The following is a 26014-nucleotide window of genomic DNA, read 5'->3' as shown; positions in this document are numbered from 1 at the left end:
GGCCGCGGGTGCCCGCCCCGCCGCCTTTGTGCTCGGTGCCTGACGGCCGCCGCCGCCGCTCCCAGCCCGCTCCTTCCTTCTCTCCCCCTCCTTCCCGCTCCCCCTCCCCTCGCCCCCAGCGCCGCTTCCCCCTGCCCTGCCTCGCTTCTCCTCGCCTCACCCTGCCCGCCATGTCGCTGGGCGCCGGCCCCGAGGCGGGTTTCTCCAGCGAGGAGCTGCTGACCCTGCGCTTCCCCCTGCACCGCGCCTGCCGCGATGGGGACCTGCCCGCCTTGTGCGCGCTGCTCCAGAGCTCGCCCCGCTCCGACCTGGCCGCCGAGGACTCCTTCTACGGCTGGACGCCCATCCACTGGGCCGCGCACTTCGGCAAGGTGGGGCCCGGCCGGGGGAAGGGAAGGGAAGAAGGGACGGGAGGGATGGAGGAGGAGGAGAGGGATGGCGCCAGCTCCTCTCGCGCGCAGCGCATCGCGGCGCCATCTTAGCCCCTTGCGCGCCCGGCCGGGAGGCGCCGCCGCCCCGCTCCCCTCAGGGCACGGCCGGGGCGAGGGGCAGCGGGCGGCGGCCACCCCCGCTAACCCCTTCCCCTTCTCCCCGTGCCTCGTTGCTTTGCCTGCAGAGTCTTGTCGTGGTGGCCCTTGCCGTCGTCAGGCGCCGCACCTGGAGGCTGCTTTGTTGTGTGCGTCGCGGCCGCCTCGCTGGGAGCTGGGGCAGAAGATGCTTGTGCCCCTGGGGCAGCCCTCGGCGCGAAAAATGAACGGCGGTGTGCACACGCACGTGTGCGAGAGCGGAGTTAACCGCCCTGTTGCCAGGCGGATAAAAATCAAAACATAAAAAGCAGCCACGCTGAGCCGTAGGTGTTGTTTCTGGATGCCACAGGCAGCTCCGTATTTAGGTGAAGGGTAGAGTTTACGCGGCCCGGAGTTTGCTTGGCCTGAAACCTCTCCCTTCAGCCCCGTGAGAACCTTACGTGATCTTTCTAAGCCCGGGGGCAGCGGCTGAAGCCTGCTAGATGAGGTTTCTGGTGTCATTACAAAATAAATGAGTTTATAAATAGCCTTTATTGGATTGACACACTCAAATAGCTGTTAATTCCCATTTTCAGGAAGGGGCAAATGGGAAAAGCCTGCTATCCACATTTTTCCTAACCACCTTTCTCCTTCGAATTATCTTTACCTTCAAATCTGAAGATGAATGGTATCTTAATTTCTTCACTTTACATATGCTTTTTCTATTTATAATGCTATGAGTGTTCCAGCCTGTGCAGAATTCAGGCCTGGAGGGTGTGTTTTTTTTCCTCAGCGATGTCTGTTTTCTGATTTTTGAGGGCCTTTTGTTCTTGTTCTCCCTCCCATTCACAATATATTTCTATTTATGTATTGATTGTCTGCCAGGGAAGGAAAATGAACGTACTTAGGCGGACATAATGCAAGTACATTAAGAGATGGATTTTGTACAGCAAGTGATTTGATCTGCGGTACCCAGCAAACATTTTAGAAACACGGCCGAGTAATCCTACAGTCTTAAAAAAAAAAAAAAAAAAAAAAAAAAAAACACTACAACAACAAACAAAAAACACCCTTCTCTGTATTCAGAAGCTAATCTTCTATGTTCAGAAATGGAGTACCATAAATTTTGTCCTGAAGTAAGCTCATACAAAAAGTGCAGATACTGATTTGGCATCAAGGCTTTCTGTCTGTCTTGCATTTATGATTCCCGTTTCCTTTAACCGTTATCATAGGAATTTTTGTGCGTGCACGTGGGAGTCTCGCTTTTGTCCTTCAAGCGTGTGTTTTGTTTTGTTTTCCTTAAGTATTTTTAGCTTCTTACCAGCCGTGCTAGGATATGAGAGTTCTTGTGTACGTTCTATTCCCGCTGTTCGCTTCTTGCAAGAGACTTGCAGAAAAAGTTGCTGAAGGGAACAAGTCGGTTTGCAAGCTACTGTATTTGCTGTGTTTATTCTTAGGTATCCTCATCAAATTTGGTTTGTGGTGTGTTTTCTTTTTGTTGTTGCTGTTGCATGTGAAATGGGCAGGAGCATTTTTCAAGTGAAATGAAACTTGCAAAGATGACACAGGCTACAAACGTTTCGATATCACCTTGCATATATTTCTTAAAAAAGTTTTGTGGCAGAGGCTAGGCAGCTTCAACGTACGAAAGTCATCTGCGCATTTTACAGTCTTGTTAGGTAATGTTTTTCTTTGAGGCAGAGACTGCAACAGAATCCCAGAGTGGCCGAGGTGGGCAGGCACCTCTGGAGGCCGCCTGCTCCAGCAGGGCCACCCGGCGCGGGCTGCCCAGGACCACGTCCAGGTGGCTTTTGAAGGTCTCCAAGGAGGAGAACCCCCACCATCATTCCCGTTCTCAGTCACCCTCACAGTGAAAAATGTGTTCCCTGACGTTTGGGCGGAACCTCCTGTGTTTCAACACACTTGAAAAGTTCCAGTATTGTAATTGGATCTCAGACTTGACTTACTTTGTGTTCATTTGGCGTAGTCATAAATCAACCTTTCACAAGCTAACAGGCGATTGCCAAAAGTGAAACAATAGCTGCTTTTAGTGGACACCCATATGCATGTCTTTATGTTCTTATTCATGTTTATTGATTTTATCTTTTCAAATTAAGACTGATCATAATTGCAAATGGAAAGTTTTTCTGCCTCTTAAAGTATCAGGGTCTTAAACTTTAACTCCAAATGAACATTTCAAAAATTACTGAACAAGATTTTTTTGCTGCGGTGGTGGTTCTTTGTCGTGCTAGATTTTGTGGGGTTTGCACTTGGTTTTCTTTGCCTGCAAGAAATTAAATGGCAGCAGAACTTCGTTGCTGTTCTGGTATAGGACACTTCAGCAGCATGGTCCATCAGACACAAATGTTTTTAACTGCATCTCTGTAGGAGACTGAAATGACGAAACTGATTCAGCTATTTTTGGGAAGAAGTACTTGTGGAACAACTTGCCGTGAGCAAGTCCAAAACAATTCCTACACATACACATGCATGTGCACAGAACATCAGTCTAGGGTTGGTGACTTTTAGCAATCTATGGATATTACTTCACTTCTTTCACAAGCAGAATGTAGAGGAAAGTCCCCCTTACATCAGAGGACAATGCAAAATCACTTACAAATAAAGCTGTAGAACTGCCTTCCTGCACACAGTTGCAGATGCCCTGCAATAGGGAAGTAGCAACAAAAGTAAGTTCCATTGGAGATGAATATGCAAAAAGATAATAGAGCTTTTTATTGGGGAAATAACTGATCTAATACCAGTCAACAAAAACATAATATCTTAATACTAAAAAAAGGAAAGACAGTATTTGTGAATAATTATATAGCTTACTATGAAACATACCTGTAGACCTTACAATCAATAATTAAAATACCAACAGTGACCATTAAAAATAGTAGGTAAGAATTCCTGGTTGCAATATGTGATGTTATGGTGACAGTATGGAGCTCTGTCCATCCCCATCTGCCCCCCACTTCCTTCCTTCTGGAAGATAGTAGAGATCATAGATGGTAGCATGTCCAAATGTACTTGCCATGTTGGATATCTGTGGTGGAGTTTCCATTTTCAGGGTATTCCCTCACTGCAGAGAAGTACTTATATCCTGAGAAGTAAATTAATTCCCATTAGAGCTGCTGTGTTCAAATTGGAGTTAATTATATAGTGCCCTAAATTACACTGATGTTATGCAGATTTTTGAGAAGATAGGTCAGAATGTAAAATCGTTAAAAAGCTACCAGAGAGGTAGAAAATAAAGGGTTTGTGTTTAAAGAAAAAGTCACTGTTGATTCACTTTGTTTTATGCTTACCTTAATTTCATTTTTAACTGCTCGCACGTGTATTTTTTGCTTCCTTTGATTATATCTACTGGCTTGTGCTCTTCTCCTACTCTTATTTTTGCCGTTTGGCTGTTTACATTAAAGGAAGCAAAACAGTAGTAAGTACATTCTGTTTCTTCTGGAACAAAAGTAGTACAGATAAAGCACACGTTTCTTCCTTGGTATCGTGCCAGAATTGTGGCCTATATGGAGGCTTGTCCGTTGTCTCCGTTAAATCAGTTTAACCTCCAATTTAGGTATAATGATACAGTGGAAAATACCTTCTGAAATGTTATTCAATGAAAACGGACTTCCGTGTCCTAATCTAAAACATAAGTATTCTGGTGGGGTATTGTCCTTAGGTATGTTGTCTTTTTCTATTCACAGAATAATTTGCCTCATTTTTCAGTAGCGTAGAAAGAAGCAGGCTTTTCTGACAGCCATGATGCAGAAGAACCCTGCTTCGGCTTTTAATGGGATGAAATGTTATCTTCATTGTTAAAACCCCGTAGGAGATGGAGAGGGGGAGATACAAGGGAAAAGAAATTAAACATGAAGTTAAAAATTTAAGCACAAAGTCCACGGTGACGCATAGCCATTTTATAAAGCAGATTCAAACGGTGCAAGATGACACGGGTGCACCAGTTCCAATATTTTTCCCCTTGCAATTGGCAAGCCATGATGTCTGTATAATTAGGGAAGTTGATGCAGCCCAGTTTCTGTAGAGGAAATATTCTTTCCTGAAGCTGCAGTGCTTTTCTGAAAGCGTTTTCAAATTAATTCTATTGAAAGATTATTGTTTTAAAAACTGTCTGAATTTTACTTTTGCTTGCAGTTATAGTAGAGAAACATCTTGGTATAGCTGGTGCTTTTTCTATCGCATCATTTGTTAATGATTACAGTAATGATTACAATTATTAGTAATCATTAAGGGTTAGCAGCAATATTGGTGTGCGAACTTCTAGACACGAAGGAAAGCCTTAAGGGTAGCAAACACAAAAATTATTTGGGTAATTTAGCATTGGAATTACAAACTATCTTACACCATTTTTACTGTATTTTTTTGTGTGTGTATATATATGCATTTTTTTTCTTTTTTTTTTCAGCAAACTTACTTGTTTGCTTTTGAAAAGAAACCTTTTTTCTTTGGTGATGTTGAAATTTATGGAGCTAGAGCTGTTAGCATTGTGAAATTTCAGTTCCCCTCCCTCTTGGACACTTAATTTATGGTATGTTAATGGTAGTTTTATGTCAGGTCCATTACTGTCCAAAAAAAAAGTGGTTTTGTATATGCTACAGGATAGAGTTTGAATGCATTTGTTTGAACTATACAGGGAAAAAATACAGCTGAAGTGAACAGTGTGTCTGAAAAACTAACAGTGGTTGATCCTGTTCATGTAACTCATCGACATCAGGAAGTTACAGATTAAAAAAAAAAAGACATTGTACAGAGGCAGAGAAGGACCTGAAATTGTGATGTTCGTGCCTCTATCCGTAATCAAGCTGCCAGCTTACTTTTTGATGCTTTTTCAAAACTTCTTTATGAACAGATTATTCCCTAGCAGTCCTATAGCTAATAAACATTTCCTTTAACTATGCGAGACAGACCAGGAGATTGTCATTTTACGTGAAGCAATGCCCCGAGTCAGTGTGGAGTTCCTTTGTTGTACTGTCGCATGCGTGTGCGGGCGGGGGGGTGTTTGTTTTTTGACCACAATAAATGGAAGCCTAGACTAAACTGTTTGTTTTTTAGCATAGTGCGTTCCTTTTCCTGTCAACAGAAGGGCAATGTTACTGTGTGACAGGAAAAGAGCTCTGTTTTTTTGACTATTTTTGAAAGTTGAGGTCATCATGGCTGCAGTTTGCGCAGCTTCCACAAATGTTATGTTGCAAACACTTAAATATAGTAGCTGGATATCGGATACTTCTGGTTAGCAGGACAGCAAAATAAGTCAGAATATAGTGTGGCAAAATACTCTTTTTCCTTTTTTTAAAGGAAGGAGCTTTGCTGGTTTTGGTATTGCCACAGACATGCATACTGTTTTTAACAATTCTTCAGCTATAATAGCAGGAAAGCAGTAAACATAACGTATTTCATGTATAGATTTAGCATAGTATTAACGATATTGGTTATTAATAATCAGGTTCTGTCACTTTCAGAAAATATTAAAGAAATTTAAAATCTTTCTTGCATTTTCTGGTTTACTTCTCTCTGAACTCTCCTGAAAATAGGTCCGCGTATCTCCTAACAACACTTTTGTTTTGGCAAACGTTAGCTAATAATGTCTGTTTAGTATCACGTTTGCAGCTTTGCCAGATCAGAAACTTTCTGCCTAACAAAAGTGAGCCAAGTAGCTCTTGTGGTTAACTCTGAGGTATTACTTGTTCTCTTCCCCACCCCAAAAATTAATGTCAGAATTCAATTTGGGGGACGAGAATTTAGGATTTTTCAGGTACAATCTGTGGCTGAGGGTGGCAGGAATAAGGAGGAAGGGGAAAATCCAGTGTTAATGTTCTCTCTTGTTTTGTGTCCACTTAGTTTCGATAGTAAGTTTAGCTTTTTGGGGTTTTATTTATTTAGCATGTGCTAATTGTGTCATAGCATATCTGTGTAATGTTTTTTGGGTTTTATTCCCTCATGTCTTTAAAGCTGGAGTGCCTAATACAGTTAGTAAGAGCCGGAGCTTCTGTAAATGCCAGTACAACACGTTTTGCTCAAACACCAGCCCACATTGCTGCTTTTGGAGGACATCCACAGTGCCTGAATTGGTTGATTCAAGTGGGGGCCAACATAAACAAACAGGTATGGCTTAATGTGTATTTCATGTCTGCATATAATTTTGGAAGAAGTGTCTCGGTCCCTTTTTACAGTGTATATGATCCCTATGTTCACATACAGGTAAAATAATTTTAACATCCCCTGAAGTTAAATAACTTAATTGTTGGGTACAGGGCTTTGTGATTATTGTACAGGTGTAGGACTAATAATTGTCTTAGGCCACTAAAGGGTTGGAGAACATTTGGTTTAGGAGCTGACATCTTTCTCCCTGAACAAAATGGTACCACGCTGCTCTGATGCTGGCAGCATTACCAAATGCTCTGATATTTTAATGCATCTTTAGGGGAAGGAAAAAGAGACTAGTGAGAAACATCTTACTTAATATGTAAGAATTGAAAAAATGAGCCAGTGAATTTGCCACTACCTACAGAACCATGAGACCTTTGTGGTCCTTGATGATTTAGTCATATGTCTAACTAGTAAAATCTAGTAAGACATGATTTATTTTAAGATGCATTTGGTTGCGTACTTTTTTCTTTCTTAGATTATTTCCAAAGCTTTTCTAGTAATTTCCTGCAAGTAGATTAGAAATATGTACTTGACTATCAAAGAGAGAATGGGGGGTGTTTGTTTTTTAATTGATAGTTTCCCATTACTGTTACCATGGGTATAGATACCAATTTATTTTGTAGTATAGAGTACATTAATATAGTAAAAAAGCATGTAAAGGACTGTTACACTCTGGTATGGTAACAGAATCAAGTGCTTAAAAACATGCATTTGGAGAAAATGTTTCCAGTACTGAACGGATCTATTATGTGTGCTGTGCATACATAATGTGTTCCCTTAAAAACAGTACTTAAAAATATGATTCTTTATGTCCTATAAGAGTAATTATTACTAGAGCATATGCATTTACTAAAACTGTAGTACAGCACAGCATCTGTAAAATCTCTGTTCTGTTAAACTTACATCATACTTTTCCTAAAATATTTAATGGCCAGACTGTTTTAAATGCAGTAGAGTTAAGCTAAGACTGCTGAAGAACTTGAACTTTTGCCTTTCTAGAGTTGTTTTTATATATATATTTTTTTTAAGTTATGCAAAAAAATAAGAAATGGGGAAGTTTGTGTTGAGTTTTCAGAAAAGAAGGCTGGTGCATTGAGAACAGCTGTGAGACACCAGGAGAATTATAGAAACAATGAAGGTGACTGGATGCAGAGGCTATAGATCGCATCTTCTCCTTGATACCTGACAAAAGTAACTTACACAATAAGTTATTGCTGCATAGTGGTAGAATCATCAGAAGAGAAAATACAAGAACTAGAAATGCATCTGGAGCCCAGGTAAGAATGTAAAGAAACTGTGATTAGAGAGGAAACATGGCATGCACAGAATAAAGATGTACAGATATCTGCTAAATGAGAAGAGAAGAATGAATGAAAATGAATGAATGAGAAGAATGAAAGTTTCCCGCTAAGAGGATAAAGAGAAGAACTGACCAGTGAGGTTGAAATGGAGTTGAAGAACAAGCTTACTCTCCTGGAACATCTAGTGGGTGAGGTTATAACGCAGAAGAAAGTGGTAGCTAGCCCCCAACAGAAGAGGAGAGGAGTGCAGAGAGAACTCTCCATGGGCTGAGGGCAACATGCAGATGATTGTGAGGGAAAGCAGAAGGCAGTGTGACACATAGTTAAAAGTAGACTGGTAACTCACTCCATCTTAGAGAGGGCTAGTCTTAGTGACTAGCCAGTGACTCAGGAGTCTTTATAAATCTATGGCCTGTCATGAGACCAAATCTAAATAATAGGAAGACCTAGGAAGACTTCAAAAGGCAGATTTAGATACTGACAGGCAAAGGGTGCCAACATAGACAGTACTGAGAGCTCATGCTGTGGAACCCTTGTATGTTGTTGATTGCAGTAGTATCAAATTACACTTGTATAAAAAACTTTTTTGACCCACAAAATATTAATTGAGCATACAAGAAGAGGTATTTTAGATCTGGTTTGATAAAAGAAGAAATCTGGTTAATTAAAAACGACAGTTGAAACAAGAATAGCTCTTTGTTAAGATGTAGCTGGTCAGTCACACTGGTTTCACGTGCACGAGCACTCAAAGCTAGACAGCGTACCTTTGTGACACCTACAGCAAAACAACCCACAGATACCTTGGAATGTTTCGCACACGAGTATGTAAAGCACAGTGCATGCTTTGCTCTCCCCAGTTCCTTCCAGATGTTTATTGAATTGCAGTCAAAATCTACTATTCTTGTTTGATTTGCACTGCTTTATAAGTGATTCTAGTTTCTTATTTAATTTCCAAGCTCTTTCAGGTGATTATCTAGGGCTTCCACCCACACTTTTGAGCTTTTGGAGCACTATTTCCTGATGTGTATTTTGTTTATTCCTTCCAGCTCGCTGACTGATGCTGTACTTCAGACAGACATAGTCACTGGCTAATGCTTGTGTGAGGACAAGTGTTCCATGGACACTGGATACAAAACACATGCTGAGAAAGATCTGGGAATACTTGATATTTAAACTAGTAAAAGTTTCCTTCCAAACTGACTCCTGGTCACTGGCTACAGACTAACCAATCACCTCTGGAAAAAGAAAAGGATAGCTTCTGAAAAGGAATCTCCTCAAGTCTCTCAATCCTAATGTAAACCACTGGTACTCGGTAGAACTTGCATACATGCTTTCTCATATCTGCCCTGAGGTATTGTAGCCCATGCTGCCTGCCCTGAAGTTTAGGAAAACATTAAAATGATTATCTCAGTGCTGGTGACAGTTGCCCGGGATCTTTCTCGGGCAGCAGCAATGAACGACAAATGCTGAAAGCTGCTTGTCCCAACTGTACCTTGCTCTCCAAAATAAATTCTGTGAGTATATCCCATGATGTCCAGCCTTCTCGTATAACTGTATGTGCTGGCTAGAATCATGTCTTTTTTTTTTTTTCTTCCCCTGATTGGTGGGCAGTTCTTACCCCCAGTCCCTCACCTCCCTGAGGGTCACCATAAACATTCAGAGAAAGCCAAATTGCCAAGCAATATTCCTGCCTGTTTCTACCTGCCACCGCGTGCAGGAGAGTCTTATTTCTTTTTATATTCAGTGAGCAGTGCCTGCTAATAGTTCTTAATATTGTGAGACAAGACCTGCATTTAGCTTCCTGCCTGCTTTAGTACACTCTGACAGTGCAAAGCAATTACACTGCTACTTCCATGAAGTTTTTGATGTTTTATCCTTGTCACAATGCAGACTGATTCTGTGCTGCTGTGCATATTAGCATCAGATAATCATGAATTTTTTCTGATAAAAAGCCTGTTGCTTCATTTAAATATATTTTCCATCTGACCTCAGCATATCAAATGTTTCTACTGTATGTTGCCTTCGTTGATTGGCCAAAAAACAAACAAAAATAATCATGTGGCCTGCCTTGAAGGGGAATGATAAGAAATATTGCATCCTTACAGGTGATGTTAACTTACTTTTCATGCTGCCAGTTACCATAATTTGGTAGTGATGGCAGACAGATTTAGGAGGGGTTAGACTACCCAAACTCACAAGAACTGTAAACCCCCTAATATCCTTGGTGGGGAGGAGAAAAGACTCATTCCTTTTGTGTGATAGGTTGTCTAAAATATAAAACTACATGCATTTTGGACTAAAGCCAGATAAATAGAAACATTCCATCATTTCTCATCTATACTGAAAATCCAGAAGGAGAAACCACCATGAATTCAAAGCAAATTTTTAGCGAAGAATGAGGAAAAATGTTCCATCTTCTCCTGCTTCTACTTTCTAGCTTCAGGAAGGACAGAGCGCTAGGTCTAAGAAGTCTGAACACTTTCTGGAAGTGTGATCAGTTGATAGACTTTGATATTCAGTCAGCTGAGTAAGAAATGGCACTGGCTTTTATTTCTTGTCAGGTAAAATAATGCTGTGTCTTGGACATTGATAGTGCATACATAGTTAAAAGCCTTCAGTGTAAATGTTCATGGGGACATTTTAAGAAGAAAAACGTACAGGTAAGTAACTTTTAGATGAAAGAGGAATAAAAGTACCAGTGAGTGAGATTAATTGAATTATATTCAGGCACTTGGAGAAGAAAATAGGAAGTTTGCGCAAAGTTGAACTGGAAGATCTTAAGGCCAACAGAAATGTATATCCCAAAATTGAGGAAAAATGCTCTAGACTGAACTGGATAAATACAAATATAGATATTTGTATAGGGGACTTGGAATAAGCAAAGAGTTTGAGAGAGGTTTAATTTGTAGAGGAAATGTCTGAGGCTGAGCAGCATAGTGATGAAATGCAAGCTGAGATTTACTGAAGAGAATTTAAGCCAAAGATATGAAAGACCCAGGCATGTAAACAAAAAGAGTAAGGAAGGAAGAGCAAGATACCTATTCAGTAAAATGAAAATAGTCAAATGTAATCCAGCCATGACCCCAAGCTTAAAAAAAAAAAAAACAACAAAAAACCTGCCTTTGTCTTTCCAAAAGGAAAGTAGTGCTCCTCCAAGGGAAAGGAGGAAGACATGGCTTGACAGTGGCAGTGAGTTGCAAAAAGTGACTGTGCCTGTGATGCCATGTGACACTTTGTCATCTACTTTGGAGCAGTGTACTTGGTCTTCACAAGAGCAAACAAACTTCTATTACCTTGAATACTAAATTAATAAAATTGGGAAAACTATCTTATTATTTTTTCTGGTCATTTATTTGCTGTGGGACTTCTGGATCGTGAGTCAAGTTTGGTCTGTTGGAGCAGTGTCACATAAGAAGGATAAATGGGACCCTGAAGTGTTTTGCTCTATTTATGAAAGACCAGTACAAGTTACTGATATTTCCTTTCCTGCAATATCATTGCAGAAGGGGTTATATCAAACTGAAGCTCATATACAGGAACTGCGATCAGTTTGCAGGTAGTATCAGGGGATTTTTAGAGTCCTTCAAAATAAAATAACTGGGGTTGCTCTTCCCAGCCAAAAAAAAAAAAGCATATGGAAGAGGTGAAAATGAAAACATACATGAAAATATGGTAACGTGCAAATTGAGCATAAAGCCAAGCAACCTAGGCACTGTTCTTAGAAAAAACTTAACATTGTTTTTTCTGTTTAGTGCCATCCATTCCAATTGTTAAATCTAAACAGAACTGTGCTCAGTCTCATAGAGTACTTTATTTGCCTCTATGGGTGATTTTGGATGTGTTGAAAAATGCATACATTTCCAAGCCATTTTCAGTGGGAAACATATATATATTTCCTTTCACTCTAGATTGTAACCCAAAGAGAATTCTTTGTTTGCAAAGCTAGAAACCTATTTCAGATAAATGGAAGAGCAAATAGTTTTGGTCCTGTAGTAGAACTTCAAAAGATGACAATGAAAGTTAGTGTAAGATGGAAAATGAGGTGCCATAATTAAACGGAACGCTATAAGAATCTAAATTCATATATTCTGATCTCAAAGTGTTTTCTAAATTCTTTAGCTTTAGAGAAAAGGTGCATGCTTTTCTGGGCCAGTGACTGAAAGAAGCCCTTCTCAAGACATGTATTCTCTTTCTGAGATGCTAACCCTTTTCTCGTCATTGGTGACATGTTTATTACCTGCTATAAGCTCAGCTTATTTTTATAATGCAGTGGTGAGGAGCTCTTTTGCAAAGGTCCTTTCTTATCTTTCTAACGTTTCCCTCAGCAGTACTTCGTAGTTCAGCTATCTAGATCTTAACTGGGCAACACGCTAGATTTGTGGGTCTAATAAAGATTTCTGTCATCTGTGTCATATGCATTGGCAAGATGCGCTAACTTGTCCTAAACTAAAGTTTATATTGATGATTATCTCTTCAGTTAGGGGTAGGGTTGTAAATACTAATGCTGAACAAAATTAAGAGGCCAGTCATTTCTTTTCTACGCTTTCATCTCTTTAACAGAAGAGGGGGAATGGAAATAATAACAAAATGATGAATCGAAGACAGCTGCTACGATGGGAAATGTATTACACTATTAAGAAAATCCTGGATAAATTAGTGCCGGATGAGTTTCCATGTAGGCAGTTAATAAAATTGTGTCCTCCATTCAACATGTCTGTCTTCCTGTAATTTCTAGAAAAGGTATAAATAGGAGGAATTATATAAAGTTCACTGAAAAGCAGTCTTCTATCCATCAGCTACAAACAGCCATTTTGGAAGGAGTGCATGGCTCTTTCATAATCACTAAGGACTCCAAGGAGTTTTCTGCTTTTTTCTGTCGCCAAACTCTGTCAGCCTCAGCAATTTGCCTTAGTTTTATAAGGCAAAATTTGTCTGGTACCATTGCTGTTCCCTGCTGGGGATGCTGGGTGTTTCACTGTTTGGCTAAATGTCTTAAGCAATGGTAAACTTGCTTACCCTTAGTGAATTTGTAGCGTGTTATAAAAATACTTCACTGTATAATAAAATTGGCAAATAGCAAATTGAGAGTATATGAAACATAATCCAAAATTAATCTTTGAGTTACATTTACATGGTCTAGAAAATGTGATTGAATTTCTCAGAAGCTTGGCAGGCAATTTAAAGCACATTACCTTCAGTCAGGATGGTGGTAAGATCGTATTGTGAATGTATTCGTGTTTCAGATAGAGCTGAAGCGTAGCCAGAACTGCAGAGCTAAGCGTTGAACACCGTTGTGTGTAAAGACTGTCAAGTCGGTAAAGGTGTTATGTTACTTTAATAGCTAGTGGTGATGTTTTAATAAAAGAAACAACAGAGAAGCAAGAATGAGGTACTCACGCTTAGACTATATTTAATGTCAGTGGAGCAGACAGTGAAGTCTGTACAAAATTTGGGGAGGAAAGAAGGAGGGTGGGGAGGAAGGAAAAGCTTGCTGTGCAGTGAAAATGTTGAGGACTGAAAAAAACATAACAAAACTAACTGAACGTTTACTTGCTACCTCAAGGCCATGTTTCATTATGAATTCTTCTCTGTGATTCCTAATACCTTATTATTAATAGTATCAATTAATAGTGATTAAAAATAAGTAATCATTAATAATAGTTGTTCAATTGCAAGTCCTGAATTTCATCTGCATCCTGAGGTCATGATGCATGGAATTCACCTGCTGCTTACCAATTGCATTCGTAAAATTGTGTAGATTTTTCCCTGTTACCTGTGAAACTAGCTTGTAGAGAGGAGTTGCCTGAAAAACAAAATGCTTTTAATGGTTAACGCTAATGGAATTTAAACGAATAAAGGTAGACAAAAAAGAATAGTATATAGGACACGTAAGTCAAATGTGCGTGTCTCAGGAGAGATCTGTCCTGGCCTGTGAGCACTGGGCACGCTTATGTTACAGTAGAGTTATTCACAGATACATCTCACCTGGAGGGTGTTTATTGTGCAATGCAGTACTGGGTAAGTGTGTCAGCAGGATTTGAAAGCAGTGTAGTCCCACAAACTTGGCCATAGTGCTTCTGAATTCAAGATGGCTTGCTCAGGGCAACGTGCTGGAGAATGCAAGTGCTAGGAAATAAATATTAGAGTAACTTGTTCCAGTAGTATGTACAGATCTCTTTATTAACAAGTCTTGCTCCATATGATTTTGCTGATTACCTAGTCATTGGCTAAAGGCATATGCAAGTCAGATGCCCTTATTGTTGTTCCTAAAATCACATGAAAGCCTACTGCAAAATTTAAAATACTGATAAAGTACCTGATGTATTTGCTAGCTCATAAATGCTGCTTTATTTTTTATATATGTATATCTGCTTTCTCAATTAAAATGAGTAGTGTAAAAATAAGATTCTTTTTCTGGAAGATTATGCTTGACAAAATGTAGTTTGTCTTTACAGGATTATGTTGGTGAAACTCCTATTCATAAAGCAGCACGGTCTGGTAGTGTGGATTCCATAAGTGCCCTTGTGGCTCACGGTGCGCAAATAGAGTAAGTGAGGTGTTTTTTTTTTGTGTCGTTGTTGATTGTTGTGTGTTTAGCTGACTAACTTAGACCAGTAAACATAGATACTAATATCAAAAAGAAAAATCAAAACAGCAGACACATGATTAAAAGACAGCTAGACATGTTCAACTGTAATAAGGCCCAAGATGTTTTGCATGTCTAGTAAAGTTTATTTAACTGAAGTTGTACCAGTGTGCTACATTAGTATTGCATTTATATGTGATATATTAAAAAATGAATCTCGCTTCTGTGAGATGGCCCCAAATTATACACTTTATCTAGCATGTAGTTACTTTTACAATTAATTTACACCTTACACTGGTGAATAAATACAGAAAACAATGCAAAAGCAACATTATGTGCAAAATAGCAACTCACACACTCTTTGCAGTTAGTTTAATGCTGTTTGTTAGTGTATTGTGTATATTTGCCCTCTTAACTTTTTTCTTTAAAGGTTTATGTACTGCAAAAACATTCAGAAAATCTCACAAACTTTTGCAACTTACAGCATGGACAAAATGGATGCAGTTTTCACCTAGAAATGTTGAGTATAAGCTCTATGGCTTATAATAATGTAAATACTTTAGAACTTTGTTTTAATTAGAACTAGCCTTTTTTATCTTAAATGGTAACTAGTTACTGTATTTTAACCTGCAATGTGATAAAACTATTGAGTTGTAAGTCAAATAAGAATCGTGTAGTTAATTTCTTGTTTTACCCTTTGGTTTCCATCTTACTGTTTTTGTAATGCTGCCCTGATTAATCTACCATAAAATTTAACTTTTTTCAATGGTCTCATAGAGTAGTCAGGAAATACAGAACCTTTAAAGTTAATAGTAATGAACAAATTTTCTTATATGAGAGATTACTTCATAGAAAAATTACAGTGAGGTAACTTATGCAGCTGTCAAGGTCAGTTATTGACAAGTTCATGAAATCAGTTGTAAATTCATAAATTCCCATTTTGCACTCACTTCCAGATGTTTTAGGATAAACTTGGATTTAAATTTACTGTGGAATTGAGCAAACCTTAATTATCATCATCAATTAGTATGTAATCTTGTGATTTTTCAGAAAGTTTCCAATCAAAAGAGAAGTTGCAGAAGTGCATAAACAGCATGAAATGAGTGACTTGGGTCTGATGTAAATGAAGAGAAAGTGTTACATCCGTAGAGATTCAAAAGTAGGAGCTGAATGGTGGAGGTTGGAGATGTGGCTGCAACTTTAATTTACATGCTTGAAATTTTGCTTTTTAAATGTTGTCTTTGCAAGCTATAGTCAAAAAACTTCGTATGTGTTTCTGGCCTTTTGACTTTTTTATCAGTTTTAGGAACAGGAAATCACTTGAATTTGCAATTTTCCAACTTTGAATTCCATCTGTGTTAGAGTAGGATAGACTGGTCATAGTTTCCATAGGTCCTATCCCATAAATGGTAAAGTAAGTGATGCCAATGCAATAGACTCGTGGAGCAGCCCACGTTCCTCATTTGGAGGAACTGGGTAAAAGTCTGCCCCTGCCATCTGAGAGAGAGAGTTAATTGACTGATTGGGGTGGAGGATTTATTCCATAGAACGTAGTGTTCAGGCTCAGGATGTTAAATTAGGCCAAATCCATAGGTACAGTTCTGACATTGATTAACTTTGGATCATCTGGGCTTGAAAACTGGACCCATATATCTAATGGCTATGTTGATTTCCTGATTTTTGTAGTGTCTTGAAAGTGTAGGTGCTCTGAAAGTTTTGTCTCCTTTATTTTGTGGCTTCAATTAGAAGAAAAGGAGAGGGGCATTTCCATATATTTTAGTTCTAATTAATATATTTTAACTGAAATGATCACTGACTGTGTAGGACAAAGGCAAGAGTTTTACTAAATAGAGAACTAAGCACTAACTTAAGACTAAAGTGCTGATCTCTATTGATGGTGAGCATGGCCTTTTTGTGGAGGTTAGATTTTCTAATACAATTTTGTCTTTATTTCTTCATACAGTTATGGTATCAAAATCTAGTTAACGTGAAGATGCAATGTCTCTTTTGACTGCAAATAGTCAAATATGCCACTTATCCCTGATATTTATAGTTTACATAAGTATTGTACCATCCCTTATATAGTTCTATACAGAAAGTAGAATAGGGATGCTAAGATTTCATTATTACACTAACGTTAGTAATAAGTAGTGTAATATCGCAAGAAAACTATTTTCTATTTATGAGTGCTTATTCAAATACTGCTGTTAAAATAAAATAAATTGGACTAGTGTAATCTTCGATATCAGTGTCTGCCCTGTTCCTACATATTTCACTTGTTTGGTTATGTTGGAAGCCAAAGAATATTAACAGTGGTCCAGTAAGGATAAAAGTAATTGCCTCACTTGAATTGTTCTAGTTTACTTTATTTCAGGTTTGTTAGTATATTGCTTTTGCAGAGAAATACAATATGTTGCAGTCTCTAAATTTCATGAAGTTGTTGCATTGTTTTTCTAATTGATGAGAGAGAATTTGGGACTCTATTCCTGTGTAAATTTTTAGTAATATTAAAAAATAATAATTGTACCCTAGTGAAAATATTTTGATTTTTTTTGTGGTATTTACCTTCTCATTTTAGCTGAAGCATATTCTGTGCACAGTATGTCCTACAGCCATAAAAATGGTTGCTCCACTAACTATGGTATTCATGGACCCTTGAAGAGGGGGAAGCAGGTGGTCACAATGTCCTCATATGAGTGAAAAGGTTTGCTGTGTAACTGACTTTTTAATGTGGATAGTACCTTTTAAAGTATCCATAATAACTGCTGGATTTTCACTGAAACGGCATAATTAATGCAATTTATGTATGGTTAATCGTGTATAATTTACAATGGTGACGAACAAGTGTCCACAGCTCTTTACAGGGAAAAGCCTTCTTGGTGCCATGTTTTGTTTTGCTCTTTTACTCTATTTTTGAAATGCTGGATATCATACAGTTTTAAAGATTGTATCACAGCATGTATATAAATATAAAATTCACATATAAACACAGGATACTATTGAATCAAAAAAACCAGTAAGCAGATGCAGCTGTTAATTATACTAATTTGAACGTAATTCTCTCATTCCTTGGCTGTTTCGATGCAGTTCACTTGTGCATCATCATGTTCACCTGTTTCTGAATAACAAATCTGCAACTGTCATTTGAACAGTTGCTTATTTCTTAGTGACTTGATTTAGAGCTAGGAGAGAAGTTTCAAATGCAATGTTCTCTTGGGATAGAGATGCACCCTAAGGGTCAGGATGTGGCTTGGTATTCATCCATCCAATTGAGCACGAGTACTGGCTCACTTCAGAGGTTTTTTGGTCAAAATGCTTGAATATTGGGATAGGAAATCTTCTTATCTCCTTACCAGAAATCGTACGGTTTTTGGAGAAATCATTTTGTATACCGTGATGGGATGCTGCAAGACCCTGAAGAGTTACTTTTCCGTTCTGGTTTCCCATGCCCTGGTTGTCAGGTCTGGGGAAAGTAACTGACGTGCTGGAATAAATGATACCCATACATCTGTTTCTACCAGATGACAGACTTATCATGATGTTATAATTCTAGCTGAGGCAGATATTTCAGCCACTTTCTTATTAAAGCTGTCTTGGGTTTGTTTGAATATGTAAATTCACTCCTATAATGCCAGAAGCATCCTATCTCCAGTATGTAGTTTTGCAGCAAGAACTTTACTACCATTCTTCGACAGTGGCTTAATTTTAATTCTTCTTTGCAAATTCATGTGTCATGAGCTACATTGTGATGTTTGTAAAAAAGCATCCTTAACTTCATTTTACTTCTTCACAACGGATCTTCATTCTCCACAACAGAAGTCTAACAGATCTTTTTTAGTTCCTTTCGATTAGCCAATTGTGAAATTCTTGTCATACTTTTCTCTTTGAAGTGACATCTTTCACATTTTAATTATGACCACTCCTGTGATATCTCAGCTTTTGTTCTTCTCATTTGTACTTTTGCAACTTTACTTTCTGAAACTCAGTCCTCTTTAGTGAACAGACAGAAGAATTTCATGTAGAGTTCATGAGCATAAACAGCAGAAATCAGCTATTCCTTTGCTACTTCTATCAGTTCCCCTTTTAGGGAAACTTATATGGCTTGTTCCCTGAAAGGGTCTCAGGGTTTAGACATCTCCTCTGTTAGCTGAGTTGCACTTATTACTTGGAAGTAGGTAATGCTTCATCTTTCTGGTTTTCTTCCTGCTTTCTTCAAAACTTAGCAGAGACTTGCAATGTTTTTAGCACATGCTTGTTTTTGTTAGCTAACTAGCTTAGCTACCAAACTTTGAATATAGAACTGCAGCCTGTTTGTGTGGTGTTACAATACTTCTGATGTGAAATGCCATTACAGTCACATCTCTTAATTTCCAAAGCTGCACTGCTATACTGATTCAGCGTAGAAAAAGCAACATCCTACTGTCTTATGGTCCATAACCCCGTCTTGAGAATAATGCTTCTGATTCTCACTCTTTTTTTGTTTAGGGGAATAGCAGTTATGTACTGTTTCAACAGAATAGTTCTTATCCGTTAATTAGTATATTAATACTTATATGATCTGTTTGGTACTTTTCAAACTCAAACTGCTTCATACGTGATTCTTTTTGCAAACCTGATTGCCAGCTCCCCATTGAGCAGTTAAACTTTTGGATTAACTACTGTTGCATTACTAGACAGTATGGTATAGCTAAGAAAAATGTGGCTGTTCTGTTTTCATTATATATCAGAAACATTTTTAGGGCCTTCACCACAGTATTCATGTAGTTACCATTCTGCAGTATGGAGGCTACAGGCTTGGGGTCTCTTTCTTCCTTTCCCGTCCTATATAAATTCATACAGAGAGGCAGAGTCAAAGTGTTTTGTACATTTCAGTGGTGAAATTCTAATTCTTCTGCACAATAATTACAAATAAAGCTTGCTAATTTCTTGCATGTTTGGTTTCATATTTGATCGTTGTTGTAGAAGAACTTAATATGATCTGTGACCATGAAATAAGGTGGTAGTTTGGGTTAGTTTCAAGGAAGGATTTGGGAATATTGAAGCAGATCATACATCTATGGATAGCTGATAAACCAGAAAGTGGGAGAGGCCCTGTCTTAGCGTAAATCAGGATGGAAAAGGGTAGTTTTCACAGTTAAAGCTGTTCTGAGTAATTACAGGAAGCTGTGGCAAACTCAGTAGTTGCTGTTCAGTTTGAGAGTGGATTATTCTTAGTGGAGGTGGAATAACAATAGTAGTTGTTGACATAAGTTCAGAAATAGAGAAAAATGTGAGAGGTGGTACTTTTTATGAGTAAAGTTAAATTCTTCATTAAAGCCGTGATATTTTGTGACCTTTCTGGAACATAAAGGGGATACAGGATATGGTCCAGCTTGATAGAGGAGCTTAGTCATTAGTGGCAAGCCTTTGTGATTTATAACAGTGGTTTCTTGGCTTTTCTTCAGTCCAAAAAGACATGGATAAGGAAAAATGAGGCGTTACCAAGACTTTAAAGTCTTGATAACTCAGATTTCTGACAGGAATGTTAGGATTTTTTCAGGGGCAAGTGATTTTCCTTTACGTATGACACTGTGCTTATGTTCACTGCGTAGCTTCCCTTCAGATGAGTTGTTTTTTTCTGTAAAATAAACTATTACTAGGTGCAGTTAAGTCAGGTGGAGAAGCCAGTGTTTTACTGAGTGAAACTTGGATGGAGCACATCATGTTAGGTACACTAGAAGAAACGAGGATGCAGTATATTCCCAAATACAATAGTCTGCATAGTTCTGGTGGTTAGTCCTGACATAGTGGTGGCGATCTGCATGGATGCCGTGCTTGATCTGCTGATGCATTTTGACTGCAGAATTGTTAGAGCAAACAAGCTGCAATTAACTTCTGGTAGTAGATGCGTTGATTTGGGTTTCATTTGCTATTCTAGTTTGGGTCTTTTCAGTTGAGTTGATCATAGTTTAACTGATGTCTTTGAATCTGGACAAAAAAAAAGACAGGCAATTGTAGCATGGCCCACAACATGTTCAGGTTGGTCAAAAACAGTTTTCTTAAATTGTGTGACGTTTACTACAGGTTATGCGTTGGATTTCACTGCATAGAGCTTAGCAAGTTGTGGAAGAGCTTTGGAAGCTATCAGTTAGGGAGAATGTTACTATTCTGTTTCAGATCAATTCCTTCTTTCTATTTTGCGAGATGTTTTCAATACCTGGTAGATAGACTTTCTTCAATAAGAAAAAACTAAGTTGAAAATACTCTGTGAAGCTCCTTTAAAGTGGTTTCATGCATGTCAGTAGTTTCTTAATCCAAAAGATCTTCTGTCTACTTGAGTAAGAGCATAACAAAAAATAAAGTTTTATGTAGTTTGAAAGACATTCTCCCTTGCCACGCTTATTACTGGAAAATAACAAGTCCATCTGATACCTTTAGTCCTTCAATTCTTGATTTTTTTTTCCCCTTTTGGCACAAAAATGCCTGTTTAAAATTAATTTACCTTCTTTCTTTAGTTTTCCCAAGCTCTTACTGTCCATGATTTTTATACTAAATCTCTTGAACTTTTTTTCTGCATTTGGGACATTTGGAAAAAGCTTGCTTTCTTAATTTTTCAAGTTCTCTTGTCATTGCTTCTCAATTTATACATTCGAGAGAAATAAGGTGATTGTATTTGCTACTAGAGGCATCTTTGAGGAATCTGCATTACAACACTGTTCATCTTTTCAGTTCAGAGTTTACTCTGAAATTTTCCTTAGTAGTCTTCCATAATGTTTTTCTCATTGTAAGCAACTTTATCTGGAGTTCCTGGTCTGTGTCTAGAAACATACTAGTAACAGCAGTGATGGTTCTGATTTTCATATTTTTTTGGCTAAATAACTCTTCTATTGTCTTTGGACTTAAAGTGGCTGCAATACTAAAAAGAAACTGGTTTGGAATTCATTGTTGCTAGTGATCTAGGAAATTTCTACTTTCATTTTCATAGTGAAGGTCTTTTCTGTTATGCAGTGTTGCAAGCATGCTGTCATTTTAAGAGTTAACATAGTCCTTTATACCTTTGTGAGTTGTATTTAGAAATAATTTATGTAATGGAGCGTAAATTAAAAAATATTCTTGATTGCTACTAGCTGGCAAAGTCACATATTTCTTCAGATAAAAGTTTACTTGGAAATGTGAATCATTTCTACAAGAGATACTGAAAATCAAAGTCAACTGCTTGAGGTCTTTCTTAAAGCATTTAAATCAGAAACCAAATCAATAAATCAACATCTGATGGTGGTGATTGTAGTATTTCTAACTTGCATGCCATGGTTAATGAATTCTTCCTTGTGCCAGCATTTGCTCAATCGTGAGCAAATGTGTCTAATACACACGAGAGCTTGTTACAGCTGCGTAGTTCTTCGCGGACCTTGATACTGAGGTGAAACAAGTGTCTTCACAAAGAAGAGCTTCCTTCTTTCCAGTATGCTCACCTGGTTACGATTTTGGAGGATGTTCTGAAAATCTCTACCCTTGTTTTAAAAGGTCTAAAATAATTTCAGCTGCCGCATGTTTTGTTGTGAAATAAAAACTTGGCACCAACTTGTGCGCTTGTAGATGCCCAGTTTGTAATTCTAGCGTGATTTTTTGTAGCTGTCCCCAGCAGTGGCACACATCTGTTTAGTTAAGAAAATTTTTCTCTTGGTATCTAAAAAAAATCAAAACAATTTTGTGACTTTTGTATTTGGACACCAAAGGGTTAAAACACTTAAAGTTTAGTATTTTAAAATCACTTTGCTGTAGAAATTTTAGATTAGTATACTGATGTTTATAGGAATTCTTTTCTCACTGTGGGCGTTTTCGTGTTCTGATCTCTTTTTTTCTTTCTCCTTTTGTTTTAATCCTTCTATCTGCTAATTTTTGTATAGGAATAGTTACTAATTCTTTTGAGATACAGCCTACTAAATTTAAAGTAATTGAAGCCATGAGTTGACTGGTAATTTTAATCCATTCTGTATAAATTTCGGTGAAGAACTGACAAATTGGTTTCAGGATGAACGTAATAATGCTTTAAAGGCATAAAAGGCTTAGTATCTTGTTGTTAAGGTGGTCACATGATAATGGCTTACATAATGAATAATGTGCTACAGCACTTTATGTATGTTAATGTAACTTTTAATCTTAATGTTGCCTGCAAATATGTGATCCCTTATGATTATAAGTTTCCTGTTTATGCACCATTGCCCGTTTAAATCAAACAGAAGATTCTGAAACTGTGAAAACTACACATGTCAATGTTTTACAGCTACGTAATTCGAATTGACTTGATTTTTTCAAGTAATCCTAGAAAGGGGGAGCATTCCATATAGAAACTGCTGAAACTGCCACAGGTGCTTCTCCGAAAACCTTACAGTTGTGGCATTGAATGTTCAGTATCGCTTCCTTTCTGCACACAAGGCATACTGTTGAGGTATTTGTTGCGGTGATTGGTTTTAATGCTAATCTAGGAATTCAGATATAGAATCTATAGATTTGCATGCTTTGCTTACCCTAATTTACAATTATCTACTTTTTTTTTATTTGTAAACTAACAATAGATAAGTTGAGATCAGTATTTTTTAACAGATATTACATTGATATACAAAAACTGTGGTTTATTTTCTTAGATTGTCGCATGGCATTAACAAAAACACAGTGAGCTGTAGGTGATGTAATCACTATTTAAAATTAGAGGATTTTTTTTACATATGAATGTTTTTTCAAAAAGATTGAATGTTGAATTTTTGTAGCAAACATTTGTTTTGTTTTTCAAGGTATGTGACATTATAAGTGGAAGATAGAGTATTTCAAGTAGTACATATCGAAGACGCATAGAAATGTACTTGATTTTTTCCTTCAATGAATATAAAAAATACGAACAACTGAAACATCTTAGAATCAAGTTCGTCTAAGTAAATTCAGTATAATTTAAGTCAATGCAAGAAACACAAGTCTTTCTTTCCACAGATCCTTCGAAGAGTAATTTTTTTAGAGTTATCTTGAAATAAATCTTCCTTACAAGAAAGTACATTTAAACAATTTTAAGTTAATTTTTTTGTACTTTCTGTACCTTAATCACAGTGGAATTATCTTCCATATTTTCTGAGAGCTTACCTCAGATTTTTTCCTTCCTTTAGTGAACTTCTCAAAACAACAAATTGTGGTTAGATTGAGATAATAAAAATCTCCCTAAACTAAGGCTAAATTGAAAGTTGACTTTGTGTTTCTATATGCAAATCCTGTTTGGTCAGGATATTTATTTATGTATGAACAGCAATTGAGTTACACACACAGCCCTTTTAAAAGCATTTCAGAAGTAGGGAATAACTAAGCATAAGCTTCAACAGTGTCCTCTCTATAGTTGCTTTAATTTGATACCAAGACTCTCAGATAAACTGGGCCTTTAAAATGGGAGTTGTGATGTCAACTGGAAGGAGAAAAACAAAATTTAAAAAAAAAAAAGTCCTCTTCATGCCAAGATTAGTCAGTTTTGAAGACTACCTGTGGACATCTCTTGATGGATGAAGAAATACTAGGTTGTAAGAGTATTGTTTAAGCACTATAGAAGGTATGTGAATAAATGTATATGCAAAAGTCAGAGTTTTAACTCAAACAGTGCGTGCTTTCAGTTCATTTATAAAACACTTGTCACTACAGAATTCAAGTGTTAAATGTAATCTGTCAAGAAACCTCAAGATCACCTACTTCTCCATATCCAGATTTCCTTCAACTTTTCTCATGGACCTTTTCTATTTATAATAACTTTATAGTGTGAAAATGTATCTTTCCAAGTGTATTTTTTTCTTTTGTTCTGGTGTTAGCATCCCAAACTTCCATTCTTCAAGGAAAATAATACATCTTTATCATTCCCAGCTCCTGGATTTTTGTCTACAAAGAAGGCTGAGGGTAAATAACATCATGCTTTGTGATTCTAATTTAACTGCAGTAATAAGAGTAATAAATACAATGAATAAACTATAAAGCAAAATGAAATACCGCCAAGTTATCTTAAGAGGACTCATTTGTTTTTCAAATATGAATGGAAAATCAAATGGAAATGATGCAAGGTTTGTGCTTTCTAAGCGTAGAGTGAATCAATTTTCTGACAATGAAAACTGCACTTAGTTCTGGGTAAGATTAAGTCAGAGATTTTTCTCACTTTTTTCAATTCAACCCTTTATACATATTCCTGTCTGAGTCGGTGCCAAAAAAAAAAATGTCTTTTCAGAGGTATAGTTTTCAGTGTGTTTTCCTGAGCTTCTCCACCTGTTTCTGTAGCTGAACCTACCACCTTCAGAGACATCTACTTTTTTGGACTTGATTTACTGGAGAAGAGAGGGGGTTTGACGGTAAATAGGACCACCTTTAGAAAATACTGTATCGAGTCAGTGAATACTACGTAATGAAAGACTGTCTAATTGTAAAATGCATGTAATGTTGCAAGGCTTAGCCTGATTTTCTTTTCTTTAATGTGACTTTCTTCAATCCTTTCACATCTTCATTACTGATAGTTACTTCATAAAAGCATCTTTGGAAAATACCAGTGTAGCTTGTTACATGCTTGGTCTTCTTTCAGCTAGGTAGCCTAGTTTTGAGAAAACACCTGAAAGGAAATACAAGCTTGTTTTCAAGTGCAGTATCTTACAGAGAGAGAGAGAGAGAGAGAGAGAGAGAGAGAGAGAGAGAGAGAGAAGGGAGGAGAGAGAAAACCTGCAGAAAAGTTCCTTGGTAAGTTATAAATTCTGAGTAATAGTTGGAGAAATAGTGCTGTCGTATTTGCAGTATGATGAGAAAGAATAAAAGGGCCGCTTACCTGAAGATTTAATATCAAATAGTATGTTCTCAGTTTCTTTGGCTATTTCAAGGTTAGGGTTAAAGTCAGCTCAAAACTAGTACTGAAAGGATTTTTAACTTAAAAAAAAAAATCAAGGATGGATGGAAAAGAATTTTTTTCAAGAAACATGAAATTTCCATCCGTCTTGTCCAAAGATTTGCATTTTTTTCACTGCTTTTCTTTTGCAACCCAAGTCTTGAAGTTGGTTTTAGTTAAAGTATCCTTGATGTAGTCAAATTGTTCTTGTAAGCAGCTGTGAGAAATGAAGGGATGTACCTTTCATGGGACATCTCTAATAACTGAGGTAGTTGACAATTTACTTAATTATAGTGATTACCTCTCTGAGTTTCCTTTTTTTAAACGATGCAGTCTGTGTCATATATAGACTGCTTAATATCCAAAAGAATCTTCGATTATTTCTCCTCTTTTTTCACCTGATAGTTTGCATAATTGCAGTTCATAATCAAGGACTGACATAGAGATAGATTGCATGTAAGAGATTAAACTCCTTATGTGTCTTATACGTGGTCAGTGCAGTGAACCATTTCTGTTTTCCTTTCCATAATAAAGTCTGTTTACATTAACAGCTTTTATATTAGTTTATGGACCTAGCAGAGCTAGCTGC

The 26014-nt window shown here is 37.5% G+C and overlaps 1 protein-coding gene across 8 annotated transcripts; it reads left to right on the top strand.

The window, feature by feature from the left end:
- ANKRD10 (ankyrin repeat domain 10) lies at positions 1-24641 on the top strand. 8 transcript variants are annotated; one of them, XR_007708647.1, is made up of 6 exons: positions 112-371; positions 6474-6626; positions 14428-14519; positions 15043-15077; positions 17137-17262; positions 22822-24641. XR_007708647.1 is itself a non-coding variant. In XM_050712569.1 (5 exons), exons 1-4 carry the CDS (start codon positions 171-173, stop codon positions 15071-15073), a joined length of 531 nt encoding a protein of 176 aa, XP_050568526.1. In that variant the 5' UTR covers positions 1-170; the 3' UTR covers positions 15074-15077; positions 15609-17074. The 8 variants fall into 8 exon arrangements, 6 of the variants coding, with proteins under 6 accessions (XP_050568526.1, XP_050568531.1, XP_050568528.1 ...); XM_050712569.1 differs by lacking the exons at positions 17137-17262; positions 22822-24641 and adding an exon at positions 15609-17074 and having other exon boundaries at positions 1-371; positions 14989-15077; XR_007708649.1 differs by lacking the exon at positions 15043-15077 and having other exon boundaries at positions 22855-24641.
- Positions 24642-26014: the final 1373 nt, after the last annotated feature.

The sequence above is a fragment of the Cygnus atratus genome, chromosome 1 (assembly GCF_013377495.2).
Source record: "Cygnus atratus isolate AKBS03 ecotype Queensland, Australia chromosome 1, CAtr_DNAZoo_HiC_assembly, whole genome shotgun sequence".
Taxonomy (NCBI): Eukaryota; Metazoa; Chordata; class Aves; order Anseriformes; family Anatidae; genus Cygnus; species Cygnus atratus.
Note: the sequence above shows the minus strand (reverse complement) of the source record. Positions and strands in the feature narration are given on the sequence as shown.

Excerpts from the sequence above, each read along its gene's own strand:
- ANKRD10 (XM_050712571.1), top strand. The coding sequence starts at position 171 with ATGTCGCTGGGCGCCGGCCCCGAGGCGGGTTTCTCCAGCGAGGAGCTG. Across the intron at positions 372-6,473 it reads GGGCCGCGCACTTCGGCAAG|CTGGAGTGCCTAATACAGTT; the intron begins GTGGGGCCCGGC and ends ATGTCTTTAAAG. Across the intron at positions 6,627-14,427 it reads GGGCCAACATAAACAAACAG|GATTATGTTGGTGAAACTCC; the intron begins GTATGGCTTAAT and ends TTGTCTTTACAG.